The 27,559-nt window shown below is 38.2% G+C and overlaps 4 protein-coding genes across 6 annotated transcripts in view; 2 read left to right on the top strand and 2 right to left on the bottom strand.

Moving 5' to 3' along the window:
- Window positions 1-1,871: 1,871 nt before the first annotated feature.
- Window positions 1,872-5,732, bottom strand: LOC144635946 (uncharacterized). Its single transcript, XM_078495071.1, has 3 exons — window positions 5,364-5,732; window positions 3,747-3,861; window positions 1,872-2,512 (listed from the first exon to the last, which is right to left on the bottom strand). The coding sequence occupies exons 1-3, from the start codon at window positions 5,709-5,711 to the stop codon at window positions 2,043-2,045; spliced, it is 933 nt and encodes a 310-aa protein (XP_078351197.1). The 5' UTR covers window positions 5,712-5,732; the 3' UTR covers window positions 1,872-2,042.
- Window positions 5,733-7,600: 1,868 nt separating this feature from the next.
- On the bottom strand, window positions 7,601-11,954 carry LOC144636875 (uncharacterized). Its single transcript, XM_078496078.1, has 3 exons — window positions 11,607-11,954; window positions 9,695-9,809; window positions 7,601-8,706 (listed from the first exon to the last, which is right to left on the bottom strand). Exons 1-3 carry the CDS (start codon window positions 11,952-11,954, stop codon window positions 8,234-8,236), a joined length of 936 nt encoding a protein of 311 aa, XP_078352204.1. The 3' UTR covers window positions 7,601-8,233.
- A 3,554-nt stretch (window positions 11,955-15,508) lies between these two features.
- Window positions 15,509-18,325, top strand: LOC144635978 (small cysteine-rich protein 8-like). Of its 2 annotated transcripts, XM_078495114.1 has the most exons (4): window positions 15,509-15,686; window positions 17,158-17,291; window positions 17,420-17,498; window positions 18,233-18,325. In XM_078495114.1, exons 2-4 carry the CDS (start codon window positions 17,165-17,167, stop codon window positions 18,246-18,248), a joined length of 222 nt encoding a protein of 73 aa, XP_078351240.1. In that variant the 5' UTR covers window positions 15,509-15,686; window positions 17,158-17,164; the 3' UTR covers window positions 18,249-18,325. The 2 variants fall into 2 exon arrangements, with proteins under 2 accessions (XP_078351240.1, XP_078351241.1); XM_078495115.1 differs by lacking the exon at window positions 15,509-15,686 and having other exon boundaries at window positions 16,829-17,291.
- Window positions 18,326-20,383: 2,058 nt separating this feature from the next.
- LOC144635962 (outer membrane lipoprotein Blc-like) overlaps window positions 20,384-27,559 on the top strand; it is a 48,277-nt gene continuing 41,101 nt past the window's right edge. Inside the window, exons 1-4 of one of the 2 annotated variants that reach the window (XM_078495091.1) lie at window positions 20,384-20,581; window positions 21,910-21,973; window positions 22,729-22,890; window positions 24,020-24,566. In XM_078495091.1, the coding sequence (XP_078351217.1) occupies window positions 20,474-20,581; window positions 21,910-21,973; window positions 22,729-22,890; window positions 24,020-24,303 (618 nt within the window). In that variant the 5' untranslated portion in view covers window positions 20,384-20,473 and the 3' untranslated portion in view covers window positions 24,304-24,566. Of the gene's footprint in view, window positions 20,582-21,909; window positions 21,974-22,728; window positions 22,891-24,019; window positions 24,567-27,559 lie in introns of those variants that run through there. The other variant, XM_078495093.1, reaches the window with a different exon arrangement.

Genomic DNA, 27,559 nt, shown 5'->3' with positions numbered 1-27,559 from the left:
TCTACAATGCTGAAACTTTCAGTAGCTGTTCATCCGTCCTTTGCGGAAATTTTGATATGTCAACCATGTTTCCATGATATTTGGCGTTGCCATGGCAACATCATAATTACAAGAAGGTATGGTCAAAAATCGTCAATTTCCCTTTTTTTTTCCAGTTTTTTTTTTGGAACAGAATTGTACGATTTGTTTATTTTTACATTCCATAAGCATTCTGGCTTGTTTTTGCATCAATTTCCGTTATTTTGTGACTTTCTAAGAAAGTGTTGAAATCCAAGATACGACGACACTGCCGACACTGCTTTCTTCTCAGTGCAAAATAATTTCGCTTCGCCTTAATAGAACGAAAACTCTGGGGAGGGGTTTCATCCTTCCTTCACCCCTCCCCTTGTACGGGTGGGCGTATGAATTTGCTTGTACCTCCGAGGGTTTAGAGTATCAAATTTCCAAGGAGATGATGATTATTGGTTGTTCTGCATTTGGTGGTTTCCTTGTCTGATTTTGTTTCGTTTGTTACAGTTCGCCTTTCAAGTCTTTCCTTCTTAAAAAAATTTAAAATCATTTATGACATGATACGACTTAGAAAAAGGTAACAAACACAAAATCGCAACTGTTTCTTTTTTTGTTTATTGTGTTACTTTATTCTTGAAATATTGAACACACTAACAATTATTCAATATAGGCCAAGTGAAGTGGCTGACTCAAGTGATACGTTGTTGCTTATCCAGTATCATATTATTATCTTAAAATACATTAAATTAGCCGTAATTTTTCTTAATACATGTAAGATACAACAGTCGAGGAATAATTAAGTAGCAGATAATTAACAACGACGAAGACGTTGCTTTCGAAACAGCGTTTCCTTTTTCTTAGTACACTAAGCAGTTCCGAATTGGTCAACACAAATTAACAAAACACTTGCAAAAAAGGCATTTGTTCATCGTACTGATTAACTTGCGGCTTCCTTTAAAGACCCTCAGATTAAAATGACATATCTCAAAACATACAAATGCACAACAAATCTAGCCTGCTTAATTTTGTTTTGGCCACGAGCTTAAGTTTGCGGGTGGTACACAATTCCACCCCTCCCCTTCCACAACAACTTAGGGTCAACTTAGACGTGTTCACGCTATGATAATAAACCTAAATTTATAAGTGACTGTTTCTTCCCAATTGCGACCTCATATTGTGCAAAATGACGTCATACATTTTCGGCCATCTTTATTTGAAATGTTTAAAGTGCATTTGACTCGAAGTTTTTTGTTTCGTTGGTGGATCAATATGTACAATTAACTGCTTGAGCGCTAAAAATCTACCAAACAAAATCCTTTTTCACTCAAAAGACGCGCTTTTTTGGCCAAAAAGAAGAAGCACGCGGCCAAAACCTCTATCACATGACCTTTGTGACGTCAAGTTGTTTGCAAACTCGAGAAGACAGGGTACCCGATTTAAAATCCCCCTGTATACCGTATACCTAAAAACCCTGACCGACCCTGAGAAGAGTGAAAGTAAGCCAGTACGAAGAGGTAGCCGATATTGTCGTGTGGTCGGAGCGCCAAACAATCAAAGTTGCAAAAACATAAGCCATACACCGAAATAATCTCCAGAATTTGTTTTACGTATTTCTCCCCCCCCCCCCCCCCCCTGCCAACGCGAGCCCAACACTCTAGCCACTAACAAACCAGGCGAGAGCACGTTTCTAACTGCAATTGGTCCCAAATCCATTCTCGTCCCCACAGTCCACGGACATAAAAATAATCGGTCCCGATTTGTGAGCATGCGCAGAGTACTCGTTCTGTATTTTCAGCCAATCAGATTTGTCAGATTTGACAACGAGTCCGTGAATCGCGGACTTCCGGTGATGGATCCGGCCAAAGGTTTCGATCTCTGGCGCCGACCAGAAGGATCGTGGACTCTAGGGACGAAAATGATATCAAATCGTGCGCTTATTCTATAAAACCCTGAGATACAGAGACAATGTCATATATGAGACCGTGAATAGGGATAAAAACTGTAAGGGCTGACAGGTCGTCTAATCCATCAGTTTACACGAACAGACCATACACTTCAACGCATGCTTGTGTCCCGCCGTTATCTGACTCACAATCTTTCAAATCCTCTCCGAACCAAATTTGAAACTGCTCCCCTTCGGTCACAGGCACAGGACTGGTGAAGTTATCAAATAACAGCTCAGGCGAGTCGGGAGTATGACCTGGAAGGGCATAGTAAACTCTGTTACATGGGTCTGCGGTAAACAGCTGCGGGTCATTGGGAAGAAGGCGCGTCCGGTTGGAATATGTAATTAGGGTTACCATCCTCTCGGCCTGGTCTACCCCGTTGCATCCCCAGTTGGAATGATATCCCGGACCACAGCTCACTTTACCGCTCAGATGTATCAGTTTAAACGTGATGACTTTACCACGTGAATGGGGTGTGAAGATTCCAGGGTTATCTCCTCTGTCTCCAAAGCAAACTACTGAACCGCCTAATGGCGACTTCATCTTAACCCAGTTGACTGAAAACACAAGTTGACATAATATTATTTAGTAGAAACTCAGCCGTGTTCTATCGGAAATCCGCTAGTCCGACTGGTTCTCCCATTGTTGTCTCTCGATTAACAATTAGATTATGAGCTGGAGGTTTCTAACGCGAAATCGAGAGCGAATAATCTAATTGTTTTAGCATGAATCTACTAGACGTTCAAAACTTAACAACAATACAGGCTCTTGTTTTTATTGAATAATGATATAAATAGGTCACGACACACACGGATAATTGACAACTGCCTCACATTGCATTGGCTTTTGTGTGCGCGTTTGCATTTCACTAACGATTTATTGAAACCGTTATTTGATCGAAACTGAAAGAAAAGCCAAGCTTTTTATTGACGTTTGGAAGATGTACTGACGTACAAGGGCCCTTGAAAGTCAAGTTTTTTTTAAATTCGAAAACGTAAACGATTAGAAATTTCTGAAAAGTTGAACGAGTTGTTTGCAAGAAACCAAATTGCATTAGCTTACGGTGTGCGCCTTTGCATTTCATTCACAATTTATTTAAACCGTCATTTGCTCGAAACTGAATGAAAAGACAGGATTTTCATTGTAAAATGACAACTGAAAGATATACTGACTAACAAATATAGAGGCCCTTTGGAGAAAAATGCCCGGATGGATAGTGCCCGCCCGTGAAATTGTTTTGTAAACAAGCGTGCCTGCAAACAGAAAAAGTTAAGCCCAACCAAATTCACTGCATTAAATGGGTTTCTTGTCTGGTTTTGTTTTGTTTGTTAAATTTCGGCTTTCAATTGAGTTTTTTATCCTGAAAAGTAAAAAATAATTCACGATGCTCGTTTTTTTTTTTAAATAAAAATTGGGCGGAAATAATTTTAGTGGTGAACAATAAATACGATAAACTGTTTCAGTCTCGGACTATCGGTCTGATAGTTGCCCCTTGGAAATTTGATGTTCTTAAAACTAGCATATCAGCCCTCAAAGCTTCGCTTCTCGTGCTTACATTTGTTTTAAGAACATCAAATTTCCGCGTGGCAACTATCAGCCGATAGTTCCTCGACAGAAACACTCTATTGTTTAAATAGTCAACGAGGCGCAGCCGAGTTGACTATTGACTCATGGAAAACGAGGGCGAGTAGTCTAACTGTAGCTATATACGGATTTGCTAAAAATACCAAAAAACTCCTTTTACTTGTATATATCAGTGGTCAACATGTGAGTGATGTTTAGATGACGTACCTTTGTCACAGTTTTTTCCGGTGAATCCTTGTTTGCACTCACAACTGTAATCGTCCTTTGAATAGGACGGTTTACAGAAAGCCCCATTTTGACATGGATAGCTCATACAAGGTGTCTGTAAAAGAACAACAAAACAGTGTTCAGATAAAGTTGAAGTCTATGCTTTAACCTACAGTGTCGGACTAGTGGCCTATAATGACAGCGTTTATCTCCTTTCAAGAGTCTTGTAGCATCAAACGACTAAAGTCTCTCTCACAACCTGATGATAAGAACTTCTGAAACTGCTGAACAGTTGCAACGTTTATCAGTCTGTTTCTTTGAAAAGGCCCGGCCAAATGCACGCAAAATTTCAACTCACCAAAGGGTAAAATTATTGTGCACAACATGTTGCACACGTTTGGCCACCCTGTTTCAAAATGTTGGATGGCGCTTTGAAATAGCAAATCGAGCTAGTGCGGCTAGGTCAACAACATTGCATTTCGTGGCCAATCGAGAACAACATCATGCAGCAACTAGAAATACTGCATAAAAAATTACCACGTACAAAATTGATCCAACATGTCAGTGTTGCATATGTAATGTAACAGGGTGGCAAATGTTTGCAACATGTTGTGCGCAACAATGTTGCGATATGTTGAATTGAAATGTTGCGTGCGTTTGGCTGGGCCTTTAGTTTCAATCATGAACAACTCTTCCCATGTGGTTAATAAACTAATAAAAGTAAATAAATCATAATTAGTATTGTTTTCTTACAATTTCCTTGAGGAAACTAGGCAACTCTGTTTTGCCCCAAAAACTTAATTAGGCAAAAGATAGTAATGTGAAAAATCTCCCTTACTTACAAAGTAAAATATTTCGTAAAATATTAAGTTCGGGCCAGAGATAAAAATGGAAAAGTTTCATTCAAGATGAAAGAATTCACAAAAACACAAGTATTTACAAAATTTAAAAACAAGTTCTAAAGATGCTATAAAAAATAAATAAAAAAAAAAAAACAAGCTGAGTACAACCTAAACGTAACCACGAAATAACTTAAATTCGTCCCCAATTATGAACCCCTGCAGCATTGACTTCAATGGCTATTTGTTTTTTATTTGTTTCTTGAGATTGTCTTAATGTAAAATAATACTTGGGAGAAATTTCAGATCAACAGATGTATAAACATGCAGACTCCACAGGAAAAGTCATTCCCCAACTGTTTTTCCAAAATTGGTTCTGGTTTTACGTCTTCACCACAATGTAAATCTTATGTTAAAATGTAACCCGAACATTTTCTGCATATAAATGTCTACATTACTGCAACAGTTATCTGTTGTAGTGCGGAAAGGGCATTTCTCGAAGCAGTACAAAGTTTTAAGGGCAGGTATCTGTTCTTAAGCACATTACGTGATCAATTTAGCAAGTTTTAGTTTGTTCAATACGCACAATAAATATATGATTGCTTTGGTTGGGTCGTCTTCTTAGCTTAACAAAAACAAAAACAAAACCCAACATACCTAAATGAAAAAGTAACTAGAAAATAAAAACTATTCACGGCATATTGAAAATAGTTAATTTGTTGGTTTGGGGAAGTATATTGCAACTTTAAACCGGCTAGATTCGCCAAGTTGTACTTACCTTAATAAAGTAGTGGTCAAATTCGTCGCTGTCAACAAGTTTACTCGCCCTTGCAAATTTGTTCATTTTCAGCAACTCACAAAAATGTTTTCCATCAGTCGAAGTGTGGCCAAAGTTCACTGAGAAACACTTTTCATGATTAATGCATTCAAACGTACATTCTCCGAGACTGGAAACCGACAGAGTTGCGTGTTTCGTCACATCAAGTTTGGCTGAGGGCTGTTTGATAAACTTTGCAAAACTAACTCCTTTTTTTTCCCGCTTGAAGTTTTGAGCGCGGATTAAGGAACAAAGATATACATGCAATGTTAAAGATACGTACAAGCAAAGCTTAAAGTGAATCGCCATCTTTCCAGAATGTTGGTGAGAGCAATAGTACAGAACTGATACAGTTATAAGCAACTATCAATTATTTATGCACTGATATATGTTAAAGCTTATTTCACACCAATTGGTTTCAATGTACATTCATCATCAACATGACAAAAGGAGTTTTCATCCTTTCAGAAAACATTCATTATTGATGTTTGTTATATGACTACAATAGTACGCGCGCTCTGATTGGCTGCTGAGCGGGCATTATTTTCTTCCAATGACCGGGCATTATGAAAAATTTTCTCGGCTCGACGGTTTTTTAAGTTGTGAGTAAAAGCTACTAGCGCAATTGCGAAAACGACAATAAATACCGACAAAATGTAACTATTTTTTCAATAACTAAAAGAAAAATATTGGCATACCGATACTTCTTTAGTATGAGCGACGAAGAGAGCCACAGAGAGTGAGAGCGAGTTTCACCTCGATGTTTTTTTTTAGATATTTTTAGAAAAGGCTATATAATAAATAACTTATTAACCTCGTCCGTTCGGTCATTACAGGGGAATCTCAGACCTCGGCCTTGATGTATTAACCGAGCGATCAGTCTGAGATTCCTCTGTAATGACCTCACTCTCGGTTAATAAGTAGTATATACAGACCTTGCCTCGAAGTTTTCTTTTAATAAAATATTAATCTTGTAAGCCCAATGCAATCACCTTAAGTTTTTTAAATTTATCGATGTTTAAAAAGTTGAACTATTGAAATAGCTTATTTTTTTGTTTCATTGTTCATAGTAGACGTAGTAAACATTGTAGATGCATATTTTGAGTTTATTTTTATCGAATTTTAGAGGTAGCCATCTATTAAGTTTGCATTTGTATGCAAACCGTTTCGTTTTTTCCTTTATAACGTTTACGTCTTGCTGTGAATCAGGGCTTACAGCAAGAGATTTCATCTGTATTTACGCTATCTCCGTTCAGGAAATTAAGGCAAACTATATCCCTGGGGTTATTTCAGCTGACGTGCTCCCTGATGAAGCAAATTTTGACTAACACAGTTTGTTTTAGTGTATAAAAAGCTCGCACTTCTAGGCTCACCTGGGTCTGCAAAATGATGGGTTTTCTAAAACTCATTAAAACCTGTCTTTTCTCTGTAGTCCTAATACCTCCTGAATCCTTTCTTCTCGACTCGTGGACTGAAAGCAGTCATGCTGATAACTTTCCCCCTGTGCGGTTACTATTATTCTCTTCAAAACATTCCTTGCATAGCTATTTCTTGACATAGAAAATTTTTCAAAGTAAACAAACCAAGCTAGATTTAGATTCTCAGTTTGTCCTTACTGTCTCTAAGAACTGAAGCGACCTAGTTCACTCAGGGATGTAAATTACGGATTTTGGTGCAACTTGGATTGTTGAGGACCAATGTTTTTAGCTTTTAGTGTTTTTGTTTTTGCGTTCTACTGATTATCTCACGGCTTCATTCGCACTTTCTGTCCTTAAAAGACCTTAACTGGATATCAGTCAGTGCAGTTGAATCTCGATAACTCGAACCCTCTAAATAACTCGATCCTCACGTAAAGGAGCAATGCCACGCCATATTAAGTCATTTTTCTGATTTCTTTCAAATTGAAGAAAACCTCAAAATAATAATTTTCTAACAAAGAAAATAACAAAGGAGTGATAAAAAATGAAAATAACCAAGAATGGTTCCGACTGATGAAGACTGAGACAAATTTCGAACGACAATTTTGAAAAACGTTGCCAATTTTTCAAAATGTGTTGTCCTTGACGTAGCCCTTTTCACACGAACCTTTTTTAATTCCCCTTCAGGACGGTTTTCACTAATATAAACCCTCGAAAACTCGACCCCTGATTACTCCTAAAACCTTTCTCGGATGTCCTCGAACGACCAAGTTACAGGGATTCAACTTTATTTACAATTACTAACAGGGTTACAGTATATGGCCGATTTACAGGGTCTTTACAGAAACAACATACTGTATTGCAAACGTTATATGGGGAGGATGGGCCCCGGTTAAATCGGTTAAATCACTAGCGTTACTGAAGTGAAAATACACAGTTACAAAGTTTGGCAACTATTGCGTGAATACTGTTTAAGTAAGATATCAGTTTGAGCTCAGCTTGGAAACTTCAATTTTTGTGCCCCGAAATACAAGGCTTGGTTAAAGTAACTACATATCCGGAACGTGCATCGGCAATTAGCCTTGTTTCTAACGTATTTTTCAAATTTACTAAGGTATTTGGTTAAAAGGTTATTTTGTAGAGCACAGAAAGTGACATAATATACCGTTAATTGCCATGTAGTATCAGAAATTCATAGTATACAATAACGGCACCAGAACAAAGGCTAACTGATATTGTTTGTCGTTGTTCTGTCCAATATTGTTCGCAGTTTAATTTAATCCGCAATTGGTCTGAAATCGTGCAGTGAATCAATCAAAACTTTTTCGTGCGATACAGACCAAAATACATATAAGGGACCTTGAAGGAGATAAAAAAAAACTGTAAGGACTGCTAGTCTGCCAGCTAATCAGTTTACACGTACAGGCCATACACTTCAACGCATGCTTGTTTCCCGCCATTATCTTGCTCGCCGCAGTCTTGTATGTCCTCTCCCCACCAAATTTGAAACTGCTGCCCTTTAGTCACAGGCAAAGGAATGGTAAGGTTATCAAAGAGCAGCTCTGGTGAGTCGGGCGTATGACCTGGAAGGCCATAGAAAACTCCGCCACAAAGGTCTGCGTCAAATAGTTGCTGGTCATTGGGAAGAAGGCGGTTTCGGTCGGAATCTGTTATCAGGGTTTCCATATTCTTGGGCAGGTCAAGAAAGTTGCATCCCCAGTTGGAGTAATTTCCTGTAGTACAGCTCACCTTACCACTCAGATGGACCAGTTTAATTGTGATGACTTCGCCACGTGAAGGGGTTGTGAAGATTCCAGGTGCGTCTCCACGGTCTCCAAAGCAAACTGATGAACCGCCTGACGGCGACTTCATCTTTTTCCAATTGACTGAAAGCACAAATTGACATAGCTTTTTTTTTTTTTTTTTTTTTTTTTACCCCAAAAACCCTCCCCCCCCTCCTTATTTTTGATTGTGTTTTGTGAAGCAGAGAATTATTTTGGTTTTTTTTTTACTTCACTCATTTGAAAACTTCTCGAATATTAAAGACAGGTTTTCAATTGAGTGTCGTAAATCAAAACGGACACAGACAATCTTGTTAACCAATCAAAACGCGAAGCAAAATGGAGGCACGCAGCGCAGGAATAAGTGTGCAAGCGAGTCACGACTGGTTTTGATAAGATGAGAAAGTGGCGCAAGTTTTTTAAACCAATCACTGAGCGTAGAAATGCAAAGCCAAAGCAAATGTGATTTACTGCCTACACTAACGCGAAAAACGCCCTGCAGTTATATATAATTATTGATTGATGTAGCTTCGAGTTTATTGCAGGTTACTTATTTTCGCGGGACTTAATTTTCGCGATTTTCAAAAAATCGCGAAATTAAAGACCCGCGAAAAAAGTCCTCGCGAAAAATAACGACGCGAACTTTAGTACCCTTCCATATAATTCGATGTGATTAGTCAACGTTGCGGTCACTTTACTACAAAATTATCTTGGTACAGTCGTCAAACTAACCATACTTAGTTACAAAGGAGCATGTCAAACTGTTTTAAGTTTCGTTTTGTTATAATAGTTTTTGTTTAGTTCAGTGTCATTGGAAACTATTGCTGGGGAAAGTTAACATTAGTTGTGCCAATTTTGAGACTTCCTGTCTGTTAATGCAGACCAGTAATTTGACAATTTTCGCGAAATTTATTTCCTTTAAACGTATTTTTTTGGCCAAATCGCGAAATTTAAGTCCCGCGAAATATGCCCGTTCCATTTTCGCGAAATTAAGTTCCCGCGAAATAAGTAACAATAAGGTATTCGGCGGATTTGCCAATAACAACTCATTAACTCATTTCACCTGTATATATGGTCAAGATGAGTGACGTACCTTTGTCGCAGTGTTTTCCAGTGAATCCTTTTTCGCACTGACATTTGTAATCGTCCTTCGAATAAGACGGCCAACAGGTAGCCCCATTTTGACACGGATAGCTCATACAGGGTGTCTGTAAAAGAGGTACAAAACGGTGTTAGGTATAGCTTAAGTCTGTATAAAGCTATAGTGTCAGGCTACTAGTGGCCAATACTGCCAGCGCGTATCTCCGGGTACAGTAAAAACCTGCGAGTAAGAACCTAAATTTTAAAGAATTTGTTAGGCTAAAATTTTCCAGTTATTCTTCCATCTCTTTAGCCTAAAATTTGGAAATAGGTTCTAATTTTCTAAAATTGATTAAAAATGTTTACTTACATTTGTAATCAAAGTTTAGGGAAATATGATAAGTTGAAATTCTGGATCCTCTTTGGAGACACCTTGGAGCCTTATCACTCCAGTTCCAATGTTAATGCCATGCAATATTAAAAATCATAAAATATTATCATGTAGATACAACCATATAAACACAGATAAAATGGTATGCAAATTTCATATAAGGAAAAGACTGAATACCACTAGAAATTCTATAATCAACAATATAAATTTTCTTCAGAAAATAAGAACCTTTAAGACAAGAACCTACTTAGCCTGAATTCGTCTAATTACCATCCCTGTTTAGGCTTCTGGGAAAAATACAGGTTATTACTCGCGGGTTTTTACTGTAGCTGTAGCATTAAGCCACTAGAAGTATTTTTCTTTCCTCCTGAATGAAATGCTAAACCATTTCAGGGTTCTCATGATCAGTTGCAAATTGACTGACAAAAAATTTTCACTTGAAACATGACTGACTTCCGCTTAAGTTGTTGAAACGTCCGTCAGTCCGATCCGTCACCAACCTAATTTCACCTGGACGATCACACTCACTACTGATATCACAGTTATCACAGTTACCACAATGGTATCACAGTTGCGATATTTTTCAGCCCGTTTGTTCTTCATTTTATTCACATTCAACATAATATTCCAGGCCTTGTGAATTATATTTGTATCTCTCAAACCGTTCTGAACAACTTAGGCTTTCAATAAACTCCTTCGTCTTATTTAAGGCCCGCTGGGACTCGTTCTCGCGACTTCGTCCAGGCGTTAGTAATGTAGAAAATACCCACAATGCAAAGTGAAATATTTCGATGCTAGAGTGCGGGCCAAAATTAGATTTGAAAAGGCTTCATTTAAGTTTAAGGAGTTTTTTAAAAACGCAGGTTTTTAAAACGGTTTAAAGAAGCTATGACAAATACAATAAGTGAAAGAAAATTTTAAAATTAAATATAATAACGGAAACTTTATTTGGCCAAAAAACAACGGTGGGTTGTCGATTTTTACAAAGAAATTTATCCTCAATTATATGCCCAAGCAGGTTGGAATTCAGTCGCTATTTTTTATTTATTTTTTCTTATATATACAGAATTATTGTCTGTCGGTGAAAGATACGTGGGAGAGATTTCAGATCAACAGATGTTCAAACATAGAGACTTCGTAGAGTAAGTACTTCCTATGTTAAATTACCTTTTCAAAAATTGATTCATGTTTTGTATCTTCACCACAATATGAATTTTACGCTAAAGAAGTGTAATCCAGACATTTAACGTTTATAAATGTCTTCTTTTCTCTTTCATGTTAAAGTGCGAAGAAGGCAGTTTCAAGGTACAGAGATTTTAAGGGCGAGAATCTGTTTTAAAAGATGTTACGTAATCAATTCAGTGAGTTTCACTTCGAACCGTTACATAATACGCACAAAAATTTGCCGATTATTTTGGCTTGTCCAGGTTTCTTAGCTTAGTGAAAAAGTAACCATAAAATTAATAAGATTAATGTAACATCATGAAATACGACAACTTTAAACAGGTTATAGACTAGCAAGGTTTTAACTTACCTTAATATAGTAGTGGTCATATTCGTCGCTAGCAACAAGTTGATTCACCTTTGTAAATTTGTCAATTCTCAGCAACTGACAAGAATGTTTTCCATCAGTGGAAGTGTGGCCAAAGTTCACTGAGTAACACTTTTCATGATTGATGCATTCAAACGTACATTCTCCGAGACTGGAAACCGACAGACGCTCGACTGCAAACACATTCAGTTTGACTGAGGGCTGTTTGATAAACTTTGCAAAACTCACTCCTTTTTTTCCCCGTTGGAAGTTTTGAGCGCAGATAATGGAACAAAAAAATACATGAAATGTTAAAAATACGTACAAGCAAAGCTTAAACTGAATCGCCATCTTCCTTTAAAGATGCTGTACAGCAATGCAGTTCATGATTATATAAGTAACTATCAATTATTCATTCAATTTATCTTCAAAACTATTTCACTCTATGTGGCTTCAATGGCAATTTAATTAGCCTTATATTCTTAACAAATTTATTGCTGGAAGGTTCAGACATCCTTTCAAAATACATTTATTATTGCTGCATGCAGACCCAGGGTGCACCTCGAGGCTTTGTATAATGTGAAAATGTATAAGAAGCACAAAGAACTAACAAGATTCAAAATTCATCAAATTTAATAAAGTTGAACTATTAAAGAAAGAGTATCCCTTTTCTATTCCATAGCATGTGGTAAATGTACAAAGCAACATGACTTGTCATTTTCTTTGTTAAAAGGAAAGATATTTAATATTTTACCTTAAATAATGACTTTTAACAGTGAAATTTCTTAACCATAGAATTTTCCGGAACAGTGCGGACTTCTTAACAAATTGATTAATAATATGCCGAAAGGCATAGACATCCTTTGAAAATACATTAATTATTGCTGCATGCACCCAGGGTGTACCTCGAGGCTTTCAACATTTGATCAAATATTTAATATTTATACTGAGCACTAACAACTAATGAGTTTTAAATTCATCGAATTTAATAAAGTTGAACAATTAAAGAAAGAAGTTTCCTTTCTATCCTATAGTATGTGGTTAATATTTATGTAGACAAAGCTACATGACTTGTCATATATTAGTAAAAAGAAAAGATATTTAATATTTTACCTTAAATAATGACTTTTAACAGTAGAATTTCTAAACCATAAAATTTTCCGTAACAGTGTGAACTTCTTAACATCCTTTCAAGATACATTAATTATTGCTCCATGCAGACCCAGGGTGCACCTCAAGGCTTTTAACATTTTATCAAATATTAAACATGTATACTGAGCAGAAACAAATGATAAGTTTTAAAATTCATCGAATTTAATAAAGTTGAACAGTTATTATTAAATGTATAAGATAACTTTTCTCTTCCATAGTATGTGGTGAAATTAATGTACAAAGCTACACGACATGTCATATTCTTGTTAAAATAATAATAATAGTAATAATAAAATATTTATATAGCGCCAAGATCCTCAAAGTTCAAAAGCGCTCAACAGAATTAGCAGTAACGTTAAAAATAACAAAACACTATTGAAAATAAATAAACAAATAATAAAAAAGAAAAGATATTCAATATTTTACCTTGGATAATGACTTTTAACAGTGGAATTTTTAACATTAGAATTTTCCTGGAATTTTCCGGAACAATGTGGACTCTAGTAATTAATATTGATGGTATTTTATTAAGCTCGGTAATAACTAATGAAGATGAATTGTTCAACAATGACACGAGCATGGGACGTAAAAAAATTCTGAGTCCCCAAACAAAAGTGATGAAAAACCGTAAGGGCTGGCAAGTCTACAAATTCATCGGTTTACACGAACAAGCCATACACTTCAACGCATGCTTGTGTCCCGCCGTTATCTGTCTCGTCGCATTTATATAAGTCCTCTCCAAACCAAACTGCAAACTGCTGCCCTTCTGTCACAGTCAAACGGTCGGTGAAGTTATCAAATAATAGTTCTGGCGAGTCGGGAGTATGACCTGACTCGCCGATCCTCGCACTATTCCCGTTTTTTGTGCCGCTACCCAACAAACCAAATGCCTGCAACAATCTACAACAAGAGATAACCAACTGTCAAGGCAAAATTAAGATTAAAATCATGAAGCGTAGGGCGCGGAGTTCCCGGTGTTGTGACCTGGCCTTGTTTCACGGGTTGATGCGACAAGTAATGGTAACCTCATTGTGCCTTTCTCCCTTGGACAGAATTGTCCAAGAAAAATGGCTATGAAAACTATGACTATGAGCAGCGATTACTAGAATGGTAAGGATATCGTCTAATGAAGGCAAGAGAAAAGCGCCCTGGGGACGACCGGGGTGCTTAGCTATCCCCCCTCGTAGTTTTCGTCTTGCCTTGTCTAAAATTGAAAACATTTAGGGCAATTTTTATACTCCAAAAGAGCCTTAAACTTGAATTTAGAAAATGCAACAATGGTTGCTCTTCTTCACACTCTTGCTGTCTCGTCTAAGTTCGTTGAAATTAATATCATGGTTAAGAATTTCTGGCCGTTCGAAGACCAACAAAATTTTTCATTAGGTAAATATCAAGAAGCCTACCCTAGAAAAATGCAGCTAGGCATGCGCTGTTTGCGAGTGCTATTGACACTAGCAAGTCTGAAGAGATATGATAACAACACTTAAGTATTGCTTAAGAGCGTCATTAATTTGAAATTTATCGTTTTCCTTATTCACCACGTGGTTTTGTAACCATTAAGTTTTATCTTTTTAAAAGTTCAGTTTCATCAAATAATTTTCAACCTTCAGGCTAATTTCCTAGGTAACAAATGACAAATCTGCTAAGCCATCGCCTCCTCGTAGTTCTTGTCTTCTTTTGTCTAAAATTGAAAACATTTAGGGTATTTTTTACGCTCTAAGTCAGCTTCTGAACCTAAATTTACAATTGCAACACGGTTTCTCTTCTTCATACTATTTCTGTCTGGTCTTACATTTCTTGAAAACGACATCATCGTTAAGAATTTCTAGATACGAAGATCAACATTTTTTTTTCATTAGGTAAATAACAAGAATCCCACCCTAGATAAATACAGCTAGGCATGCGCTGTTTGCGAGTGCAATTGGTGCCAGCAAGTCTGGAGAGATATGATATGAGTTAAACAACACTTCTTTCTAATATCAAGCTGTCAATTTCATATTGTATCGTTGTTTCATACTGTATCGTTAGATAATAATTGTATTGTAAAGAAATTCCCTAAAAATAGTTGAACAAGCTATTACCTGTGTCCGAAATGTGGTTTTTATAATTGATAACCACCTTCTCGCCAGTGTTTGGAAAAATATTATTTCAAGAGAAATTACTGTGTTCGAGTTAGTAATTTACATGTCATTTTACTACTGGTCAAAGTGGTTGTACAGAATGGGTAAACAATCGATGCCAATGAGCACCACTTTGATCTATTAGTGAAAGTATTGCTTAAAAGCAAATTTTTAAATTTGACATTTATCGCTTTCCTTATTTACCACGTGGTTTTTAACCATCACGTTTTATCTTTTTAGAAGTTCAGTTTCATCAAACAATTTTCAACCTTCAGGCTAATTTCCCAGGTAACAACTGACAAACCTGCTTAGCTATCCCTCCCTTCGTAGTTTTTGTCTTCTTTTGTCTAAAACTGAAAACATTTTGGGTAATTTCTCTGCACAAAATCAGCCTTAAACCTGAATTTAAAAATGCAACAATGGTTATTCTTCTTCACTCTCCTTCTGCATGGCCCAGCGATTGTTGAAAATGATATCATGGGTAAGAATTTCTAGATACGAAGAAAAGCAAATTTTTTTGATTAAGTAAATATTTAGCAGGCCACCCTAGATAAATGCAGCTAGGCATGCGCTGTTTGCGAGTGCTATTGGCGCCAGCAAGTCTGGAGAGATATGATATGAGTTAAACAACACTTGTTTCCAATATTCAGCGGTCAATTTCATATTCTATCGTTAGATAATTAGAACTTCTTAAGAACAGCCAGCACAGACCACATTCAGTTCTTAACAGAACCCTGAATTGAAAAGAAGGTTTGGCTTCGCGGAAGAGTGACTTAAACTGAGGAAAACTAAACGAGAAGACTCCAGTGAAGTAAGTAGTGTTTGTTACTTCTGTATATTATACGTACAAATTACGTCGAGGAGTAGGCGGTGTGATTACTGCCAATTTTTTTATTCTTAAGCAAGGCGAGTGCAAAAGAAGAGTTTCTGGTTTTCAAACCCACCGCTGTTGCCTTCGTAATAAAAGAAAATACACATGTATTTCAGTTTTACACAAAAGAAAACAAACTGCGAAAAAAAATCCTCTACAGGAATACGTTTTAATTCAATTTCGTCTGCTTGACGATGTCCTTGGATAGATAGGTCCAAACAAGGGAGAACGGTTTGAATGCTTTAGTTTAATTTTCCAATTTTAGTGCTTCGACGTCCTTCCTATAAACTCGAACCGTTTGCCATGTTCTTCGTTTCGTGCGCTATATCTCGAGCTGTTTGTTCGAAGTTCCCAGAGATCGGAAACCGCGCAAAGAACACCCTGGCAGCCAGGGTAAGGTATGAAGTCAAGGAGCTGGGCTCTGAAAAGGCCTTTATTAAGAGCGATTTTCTGATAAAGTAAAGAAAAGCTGGAAATTAAAATATTTTAACCCTCCTTTTATTTTTCTGTGGAGGTAAAGCTGGAAAATAAAATTTTCAAAATTAAAAATTTTAAACATTTAAATTTTCAACCCTCCTTTATGTTTCTGTGGAGTCAGGTTACCTAATGGCTTAAACAAAAGAAAACACATTTTGATTGACAGATGTTCCGTTACCACGGTAACCACACATTATCACGCCAGCCTCAAGTCCATGTTTAAGCAATAATTTTATTTTTAAAACATAAAAATATACGAGTCTGGTTCTCGCGTGAAATTAAACAAATTCAAACGAAATTTCACCAGCCACTTTCCTAGTTTATAGAATTTACAGTGAAATGTTTCGAGATTTATGAACAGCGAAAAATGGTCGCTTTTTGTCGGCCATTTTGACAAGCAGAAAAAACAAGCACAAGCATTTTCGCGATTTTTCACAAAGCACTCATTTGAAACCAAATAAGCAGGAGAGCTAACACATCTAAGTTTAAAACTGAAAGCGAAATGACTCTTGTTTGGTCTTGTTTTGGGGCTTTGGAGAACGTGAGCTACGACAGCAATTTCGTGCGTGAAAGGTAGCAAGGCATGAAACACTCCTGACCAAAAACGTAAATTGACTGCTTTGCAATTTTTTGGATTATGTCGGTCTCGGGCCCTGTCGCCCCTTTCTCTCCCCGCAATAAGTACAGAAAAGCTTTCTTGAACATATTTCCTCTTATGCGATTTGACCTATGTGTCGAGCGAAGCCTTTCAACAAAGCCCCATTGGAATTGATCTTTGGATCATGGCGTGAAAATGGAAATCATAAAAAAATCCTCTGTTTCTTTTCCTTTTCTATATCAAACTGATCAAAGTTACGTTCAAACCTGAGTTAACAAAGGTCACTGATTTCGTTTCGTTTCTTTAGCATACTGATTATCATGTTTTCTTTTGCAGGAAAACAATGGGATCCACGTTTTACTTGTGCCTGTTATTGATTATGTTGGGGTCCATTACTGTGCAGGGTGCACCCCGTGAGCCTGGCTTCGGAAATCAAAATGATCACCCCATGCGTGTTCGTTCTAAGCAAGGTGAACGTTAATTTTGTTTTTAACTTAGGTTTTAAACATGGAGGTTAAAATGAAAAAGTTCTCGTTTTGTTTAGGGCATGACTTTTTTTATGACTAACTTGCAAAGGATCTTTTTTGTGTGTTCACAGACAAACACGAATTGACTGTGGACTGTGGACCGCCACCTTGTTTTGTATGGCGCAATGGGCGCTGCGAATTCGATTATTTGTATGTATTTAGCGAAAACCTAACTTGTTGACATGCCGTGCTTGTAATGTCTTCATGTTATAATTGATAGTTATTTTTAATGCTTTATTGCAACACATACACACTACATTACATTCTTGCTGTTGTTAAAACTTACATTACAACTACAATGCTGTACGCTACAAAACCATAATATAGTCTTTTCCTTTTTTCGGATTTGCGCCCTCGTGTAAAGATTTTGTGCACGCATTCAGCTATATCTTTTTCCCTCCCATGAATTGATAGTTTTCTATCTCAAAGACGATAATTTGTACACCGAAATTAGGCTATACCGTATATAGAAAAAGCCACCATTTTGCTTACGTGCGCGCGCTAATCACGCGTAAAATTCTGGATGCGCAACAGAATGCAATACTGAGGAATCACCTTAAACTACCCTCATTTCAGAATCTCGACGTTTTTCGTCAGTTTTTCGAAGTTTTTGTGGAATTTTTTTAGGAAACTCTTGTACCCTTCACTTGGAAATTTCTGCAATTTTTGCTCTATGTAATTTAATGCGCATTTTTGTATTCTACGATCGGGAACTAAACATTTAATGGCTTGGGGGGAACATAACAAAAATATCATTTATTCATCCCTTAACTTCGATATGATTTTCTTGTTTTATTTCCACAACCCCTCGGAGCCAAGTAAGAATTTAAATATATCGAAACTGATTGGCCTTAGACAAGTTTTCTTTTCTTTCTTTTTTTCAGCGCTTGCAGAGGATGAAGCCTTGGAGTAATCCGTCATCTTAACGAAACAATAGTGTGTAGCTGATAATTAAATGGAGGTTACAATAAATTGCAAATATAAAAAGTGGTGTCGTTGTTTTAAACAACTTGTTTTATGAGAGCACAAAGCATGGAGCTTACGAATCACGAATCAAAAAGAAGGGAGAAACACTCGCCTGTTGGTTGTGTTTCACCCTACACTTCTTCCGTTATCTCGTCCGACTTCCTTGCGTGCTTTATTTATGGGTTAGAGATTGTTGTGAGTGTTTTGTTGACAAATACACCGCACAATGAACGAGAAATTTTCAATACAGTATTGAAAATTTCGAGTTCATTGTGAGGCCAGCAAGTGCGTGTATTTGTCAACAAAACACGAACGGACAGACTGTACCCATTTTATTATACATGCAATCTGAGTGCACTGCAAGCGATCATCGACTTAACGATCTTCAAACAATAATGTTTAAAAATAAGAAGTGTAGAAGTACATAATTACACGGGATTAGATCAATAAAAATCAATAACATAAAAATCACAAATAAGCCGATAGCGGATAACGAAAACGCAGGAATGGCGGGCTTTGCGCAAAACTGAAAGGGATATAGAGTTCGCGCTAGCAGATTGCAAGAGCGCGCACGACAAAATGCTTGAGATTCTAAATGAAGCTTCCACAGAAAATGAATTCGAATGGATTCGAACAATCCAGACACGTTAGAACGAGACAATTGAAAAAATTCGAACTTTCACCACCATGACAGAAAACAAAAACAACGACAGACAAAATTGTGCACTACGCATGAAGAAAGTTAAAATGCCATCCTTTGATGGGACGATCAGAGAGTATCTCCAATTTAAAAAGGATTTTAAAAAACAAGTAATGCCAACATTGGATAAAGACAGCGCGTGCTACATTCTACCAGGTGTCTATGCTCCTTCTTAGGAAAGGAACCCAAGGATGTATGCGATCAAAGGGGTAGAGGATGATATCCAGGAGATGTGGAAACGACTAGACGAGAAATACGGGGACCCTGCTAAAGTAGCTGACGCCATTATTAATACATGTACAGTTCAAAGTTTTTAATTAAGTTCTTGAATGATTGCACACGGTTAATTTAGTTGAGATATAGAGAAAAAGAGAGAGACAGCTTAAAGAACATACAAGAACAACTTACAACATAGTCTGCGTAAAATTCAGAAATACTAATCTTTTTATCATTTATGATATGACATATATTAAACAGAGTTCTTTTTCTCGAACCAATCAGTAATTTCAAGATTGTAGCTTACGCTTACATGAAACCTCCCTGTATGCCACGTTTCCTTGGCAACCAGATGTAAAGCTCCTGAATTTGTCCCATGCAGCCAAAACCTCCCGAAACCATGGGTGTCCCGTTCATAAAAAATAAAGTTAACAATTATTTCCTAAGCTGATATGTAAACAACGTATATATATTTTTAAAAAAAATATTGTAGATTCTGTTGTCAGGGGTGACGTAAAGAAAGCAAATAAGGGCGACAAGCAGGGCCTTGTTTCACGGGTTGGTGCTTTTCATAGGGTTAACCTCATTGCGCCTTTCCCCTTAGACAGAATTGTCCAAGAAAAATTACTATGACTATGACTTTGAGTAGCAATTACTAGGATGGTAAGGACATCTTCTAATAAAGGCAAAATCACAACTGAAAAACCAACGAGGTGCACCGGTTCTTTTGTTGACCTGGATAATTTGCTGAATCGATGTGGACAATGTGCGAATCCACACATACAGTTACACATACAAGGCAAAAGGATACCTAACAAAAAAAGAGAGGGTGGAATCGTGCCATGACACGAGTATCGTGCCGTACGTGAGCTCCCGGCATTCGAAGTGAATGAACGGATTCCAAAATCCTTTAGCTTCAGACCGCTGATTAGCGTTTCTCCGATGGTCAAATGCAGTTAGTGAGTTATCTACGTTTTAAAAAGGCTCTGTTCTCCCTAGCCTTTGCTTCGGTGACCATACAACATCGTGACTCGACTCACGCAACGCTCTGTTCACGAGAAGCGTTACGTGATACACAGTTAATTCGTGCAAAGGTCAATCGCGTGATGAAAAGATTTCGCTGCATGCATGCTACCATATATAGAAACACAGTGTAAAACCCAGACCTCGCTTAGCTGCAATCCTTTTCACGCAAGCAAAGCCTTCGCTCAACAGCTACTAAAGTTACTCTAGAGAAATCAGCATGAAACACGTTATATTTCTGCTAGTTGTCGCATGTTTCAGCGACGCTTTCGGAATTAACACCGTCCCATCTTTGAATGTGACACAGTATCTTGGCCGCTGGTACCAGGTTTGTAGATACAAAGTTTTGTAGCATCTTGATTATGTAATACTTATCTCCGTCTTTCTTGAACAGTCCCTATTATCGATGTACATATTTCAAAACTTACAATTTCAAAACTTATTTCAAGACTAAAGAAGGATGTTAGCTCGTAAGGAAGATTCTCAGGAGCGGTTTCGCTTTTAGCCATTTTTTTAACGCATAGCAACTACAAAATTCACTTTGGTCCACCTCATTTACATGTGTCGGAACGCTTTGTAGAACGAGGCATAACACAATAGATGCTATTGTTATATAGTTATTCAATGGCATGCAAATAACGTGGCCCCGTATTCTGTGACTTAGCCCTGTTTGTTTTGGGACGCATTTTACCTGAGATCATGCCCTCCCTCCCTGCCTGATCGCAGGTTAGGACACATTCATCTTGTGTAACTGATTACGTAACAATTTTAGACGTTTCAAAAATCTGACAAAAAGTTTGTGGTGCTTGCAACACAAGAAATGACAAAAAGCATTACACATGGAATCGTCTTTATGTCGAATGATATTTATTATCAAACGTAGACTCCTTTCATCCGAGTTATTTGACGCTGAAGACGAGGCACAATACAGTATGTGTTATTGCTACCTCGGGAGTGAATCGATAATCTGACAAGAAGATTAACGATCAACGCCACACACCATGTAATGTATATATTTTAAAATGCCCGTGGCAATGGTTTACATTTTAAAAAACATTAGACACGTTGCTTTTTTCGAATAAAAGCAGAATTCTGGGTGTGAAATTTAATGATCATTAATGCAAGAATTTGATTTGAAATAGCCTCCAACATTTTGGTAGTCACGCAACTCTCCTTCGCAGGTAATCCAACCCACAGACTTACTTGGGAGGCGTGGCGTGCCCCCGTGGGGGATACACCCCTATTTTACCTATACGGAACGAGCCGCTATATAGGTTATGGATTTTGGTGACTCTATCCTGAACATAGCTGCGTGAAGGAGAGGGTGGTCGAGCAATCCGAAATCAAAATCGTTTATCTGTACTTATTTATTTATTTATTTATTTTTTATATATTTATTTTTTTTAATTTTTTTTTTCTACACAGGGTAAGTATTTAAAGCCATTTTGTCCTAGGGTCAGGCCGTCAGGGTTCTAAACCCCAGAGGCACCCCAATACCCCATGGGTAAAGTACCTCCTTCCTGGGGTCTGTGCATGAATTAGGACGGGAAAAATGTGTTCTTTTCACATTTTATTTTTATTTAGTTGGTTGTTAAAGACATTTTAGAATCCCTTTCATATTTATGTTGTTTTTATTTTTTACACTGTTCAAAATAGATGTACGCAGATGCCACAGTTATGGAGACTTTTGAGCGTGACGCGGTATGCGTGACAGCAGATTGTGAGTTTGTACATAACTTGTTGTTGTAACAGCACGGCGATCATGACATCTAAGTTAAAACTTAGTAGTTGACAAACTGTCACGATCCGCTCTTGTCTTTCTTACTGAACTTTACTGATATCCGCGCAAAGCTTGAAGTCAAATGGAGGCTACTACTTAACGTACTTCTACTAGGCACACTATTTATTTATCAAATATTTATGCTCTGTCACGGTCATTTTCACCCCTACCGATTCGGTGGTCACACATTGCAGTGACTTCGCATGGTTTGCTGGGAACAACAAACAAAGGCTGAGGTTTCTTTGAATCTTTAAATGACCAAGCAGCCGGTCAAATGACAAAATTATTCTCTTATTAATTTTGGATGCAAACGGAATTGCGAAATGCAAACATTAAACGCTAAGTTGTAAAACTTGTTGACAACTCTTGGGATATCCTGGGGTATACGTCGTGTGATGTGTTTAGATTACTAGTTGCGCGCGTGGAAAACAAAACTGAAGGAACATGATGTGATTGTTCTAGACTGATCAAAGCCCTTCTCGTATAAATTTTTTCCTCTATTGTTGAACGCGGGAAAAGAAATTGTGAGAGAACTGGATACCAATGCAAAATGGTAGGCGCGTCTTTGCGTTCAAAAATAAAGAGGCTGTGAACAACCTATTGTTATTCTCTTTTTATTCTGTAATACTGTTTTCGACAAGCCCATGCTTAGAGAGATTCACGCTTAAAGTATTAATAGTGTTTCTGTTATACAGATACACTTCAGAAAGATGGAAAGATCGGTGTGCTGAACAGTGAAAGGCTCAAGACAGAGACAGGAAATGCTAAGAACATTACAGGCTATGCCTACGTACCCGATCCAAAAGAACCAGGAAAACTCAAAGTTCATCTTGAAGGCACACCACTTGATGCCCCATGTAAGTGACTTTAACTGAGTCCTCAGTCATAAGCAAGCGTCTCTCGTGTAAATCAATGCTTCAATTTGGAAAAATAGGTTGGATTGATTAAAGGAGTTATTTCACGGGGAGCTCACTGCTTTTTGGTCTAAACTGTTCTGAAATTAGTAGTACGCAACTTAATTATTCCATAAAAACCATTATCTTTGAACATTTAAAGGAAGATATAACCTTACTTTGCAGATGGAAATCAACCTACGGCTATAAATGTCGACTTTTTGATGAAGCGCGGAAACAACTTTAATATGTTAGCCTAACTTTTTCAAGTTGCAATCCGTTTCCATCCGAGCCATCCGCAACCAAAGATGCTGGTTAACAGTTTCAGTGCTCTAATATAGCATTTTTTAATAAAAATAGACTATTATGTTAAGGTTTCCTGCGACACAAATATAAATTTTTGCTAAACAAAAATCTGTTTAAATCCGTGACATAGTCCCTTTAACTTCGTGTAGCAAACGAATCAGCTTAACGGCTGTTTTGTTGTTGTTGTTGATGTTGTTCTGGGTGTTTCTTTTGTATAAAGCGATGTGGGGTTGACCCAGGGGTAGAAATAAGTGCATCTTTTCCTCATTTACCTTTCCCAAGGACACACCTCTTGAAGCAAAGCTTGGTTTACAGCCGCCTCGATTCTGATCTATCGATCTATTACTCTAGAAAGTTAGTACGCAAAAACAACAGATGCCATTAACTACCGGCACCTTACAAACGGCGACATTTTCACGGCGTGAACAAAACCAACGAACGGACCCCAAGAGGAACGACTTAATTTGACTAACAATAGACGAACCAAAACTGACCAATCACTGTTGAAAAACTTTACACAAGTCTTACAGCCAATAACATCACGGCAAAACTGATCGACCAATCAGCTTCAACAGACCAGACTGTTAACATCATCGACTAACAACTTTTCACTTGACTCTGAAGATAACTTCCGCTCAGGTTGTCGAAGCGTCAGTCACCAACAAAAGTTCTTCTCAGAACTACTCTCACCCGGACAATATTAAACGCAACTGCTTGTTTACTTTCCCATCAACATTATTTTAATTAATTGTGAACATAATCAAACAGTTCTATTTTCTCTCAACAGACTGGGTTGTCAAACTGGGACCCGCTTCTTTCGGCGACGATGGTTTGTACCAGTACTCTGTCATCACCGATAACTTACAGGTCACTTTGTTTGTGCTGGCGAGGGATGTAGACACATTTAGAAGCCAGTTTGACGAGGAAGTAACAAGCTGGTTGAGAGAGAATGGCTTTACCCACTTCTGGAACAAGCCCGTTCCTACAGTGCAGAACAAGAATTGTCTGTACGCCAGCAAAAGAGTGTCCCCGTATCAGACACTAAGAGAATTCCTCGAGCAGAAATATTGACTTGAAAAAAGTGATGTTGTACGGCTTTAACGCCGTTCTTGATTATTATTTGATTTTTTGATTTTGATTCCCGATTTTTTGAAATGTTCCCTTTTAGTTCTTTGCATATTTTTTTTCTTTCCTAAATTGTAGGCGTTTATTTCTATGTTTGTTTTGAGAGTTTGGTTGTTTATCACCTGTTTGATAAGCAGTGTATTAATAACGAAATAAACACGTGTATATTAATATTAAATAAATGTAAATTAAAAATGGGGTGAAACGAGGTTGTGATTTCGAGGGTTGTACGCTTTAGTCGAAAGTTAAAATACTAGGCAAAAGTTTTTATTCACCGAGTTTGAAGGATGTAGCTGGGCTAGAAAGCGTTCAGTTACGTTTTTAATTTCACATACATTTGTCTGTATTTTCTCTGCAGATTTAAGTTCCGGTTCGGTGAGTTGACGCGGTTCGCGGGAAAAAATTATAGACAAATGTATGGGAAATTAAAAACGTAACTGAATGCTTTCTAGTCCCGCTACATCCTTCAAACTTGGTGAATAAAAACTTTTGCCTAGTATTTTGTCTTTACAATTCATAAGTTGTTCAGAATTTAATTTTTGTATAAGATATTTGCCGTCGGATTCCCATACAAACACTGTAATTTCTGCCCGCTTTTCGGAATTTCCTACTCGTCAAAATGGCGTCGAAAACCGTGATTAGGCCTATTAGTTCCACAACACATGGGTAACCGAGCTTTTATTAAATGGAGAAGTCCTGGATGCTAAACAATAGACTAGGAGTTCCCGTGCCCACTCCCCGAAATAAACAACATTAATTCAGTTTGTTGGGGGTAGGTAATCGATAGGTAAGGCTACACGTGGACTTGCAGCTAAGCTAATTTCCATTTGGTGTTATGTGTATAATACTCTGGGTAGGACGATAAACCCTTCAATCTTTCGAACCTCGTATAAGATCTAAGGGTGGCCATCTCCTTATATGGAGGTAGAAAAGGTGGTCAACCTGGGGGTCTCCAAAGGAAACCAGTCAAAGTCACACAGCTGGAACTGATTTGTAGTAAACATGGGTTTACCCGGAGTAGAGTCGTTGGAAAAGGCTATCCCACTCCTACAACCTTCCTTTATTACCCCGCCATATAGTGACGTTTCAATATTAGGAGAAGTAGTGAGTAGAGGAAATATATTTTTTCAGCGACATTCCAGATACGGAACCCGATTCTCCGAAGTCAAAGTTGCACGCGTGCGTGTAAATAATTGTGTAATATTTTATGGAGGAGAGTGTTTTACTGAAAACTAAACCACTCGTCAGATTCCATACGCCACTCCATCCGGGACCCGAGTGGCGTATTTTCCGTATGGCACTCAAGCGAGTGGCATATCGCTCAGTGACGTCACGATTCGCGCCATTTCTATCTTGCTGAATGAACTTGGTTTCTTGTGTCGTTTTGTTGTTAGCAAACATCGACAAGTAGGTTTAATTTGTTTAACTAAACAACGAAAAAGAATGAGTTTTTCGAAAGACGTCAGTTTAAAAGAACGAGAACACGATCATGAAAACCTTTTCAGACTCTCTCAGTCACAAAGTACAAGATGTTGTCGGAAGAAAACAAAAGCAGTTGAAAACTTAGACTTGCTCCAAGTCGCTTGTTGAGACAGCTGGATACGGAAACGGAGGGCGCGCGCGGGCATGAGAAACAAAATGGCGGAGGATCGTGGCGGAACAAGCGACTTGTCTCACCTGCAGCGCGCCAATTCTGAAATGTGGCGTCACCGGTGGAAAAATCCACCGGTGACGCCATCGAGATTATGTCAATCATATTGTATTGCGCGCGAACTTACTGAGCGCGCTGTGCCCGCCAACTTAGCGCGCCCTGCTCGCCAGACAAGCTGCGTTTAACATTTTTTCTCTTGAGCAGACTTGTTTCCTTCTCACATCAGCAATTTAAACCAGTTTTGGAACAAACATTACAAATGTCTTCTTTTGTGACTGTCCCTTCAAATCTTACAGAAATGAGAGAGGCATCAAGGGCCTTGAGTATGATTTCTCACAAAAAAGGGAAGAAAATCGCAATTTTAACACACGCCACAGCGCGCGTCAGCTGCACACGGCGCACGAAACTGACGTCAACACGATAAAAGAAACCAACATCAATGCACACGAAATGATGCAATATTTTCGCGGCAAAAAAACGTCAGCTAGAATCGATTTCCTGCAAGTGACACAAGTCGCTCGTTCCGAGCCATTCCTCGGCAAGTGTCATTTGTTTTCCTTCGCGCGCGCGATCTCTCTAGCGCGATTTTAGACTTGCTCCAAGTCGCTCGTTAGATTCGCAGGAGACCGCTGGATACGGAAACGGAGGGCGCGCGGGGGCATGAGAAACAAAATGGCGGAGGATCGTTGCGGAACGAGCGACTTGTCTCACCTGCAGCGCGCCAATTCTGAAATATGGCGTCACCGGTGGATTTTTCCACCGGTGACGCCATCGAGATTATGTCAATCATATTGTATTTCGCGCGAACTTACTGAGCGCGCTGTGCCCGCCAACTTAGCGCGCGCTGCTCGCGAGACAAGCTTGCGTTTAACTTTTCACCTCTTGAGTTGAGTAGACTTGTTTCCTTCTCACATCGGCAGTTAAACCAGTTTTAGAACAAACAACACAAATGTCTTTTTTGGGTGCATGTCCCTATTAAATCTTACAGAAATGAGAGAGCCATGATCAAGGGCCTTGAGTATGATTTCCCACAAAAAGGGAAGAAAATCGCAATTTTAACACACGCCACAGCGCGCGTCAGCTGCACACGGCGCACGAAACTGACGTCAATACGATAAAAGAAACAAATTCAGTGCACACAAGCATGATGCAATTTTTCGCGGCAATAAACGTCAGCTAGAATTGATTTCCTGCAAGTGACACAAGTCGCTCGTTCCGAGCCATTCCTTAGGAAGTGTCATTTGTTTTCCTTCGCGCGCGCGTTCACAGAAATGAATCCCGCGCGATCTCTCGCGCGCGATTACAAAGGTGATTTTACTCAAGTGGTCTTTCTCGCTTGATTTCAAAGCAAATTTATTTAAGTAACTATAGATGCAAAGAAAACACGAGCGACTTGGGGCAAGTCTAGCGCGATTTTAAAGGCGATTTTACTCGTGGTCTTTCGCGCTTGATTTCAAAGGAAAAAAAAGGCGACTTGGGGCAAGTCTATTGAAAACTATCAGCCGTCAAGACAGGGCCGCATCGGATTCAAGTCAAAGTCAGTAATGATTT

The sequence above is a fragment of the Oculina patagonica genome, chromosome 13 (genome assembly GCF_052425735.1).
Source record: "Oculina patagonica isolate OP01 chromosome 13, crgOcupat, whole genome shotgun sequence".
NCBI classification, from domain to species: Eukaryota; Metazoa; Cnidaria; class Anthozoa; order Scleractinia; family Oculinidae; genus Oculina; species Oculina patagonica.
This window is presented reverse-complemented; position numbering and strand designations above follow the sequence as displayed.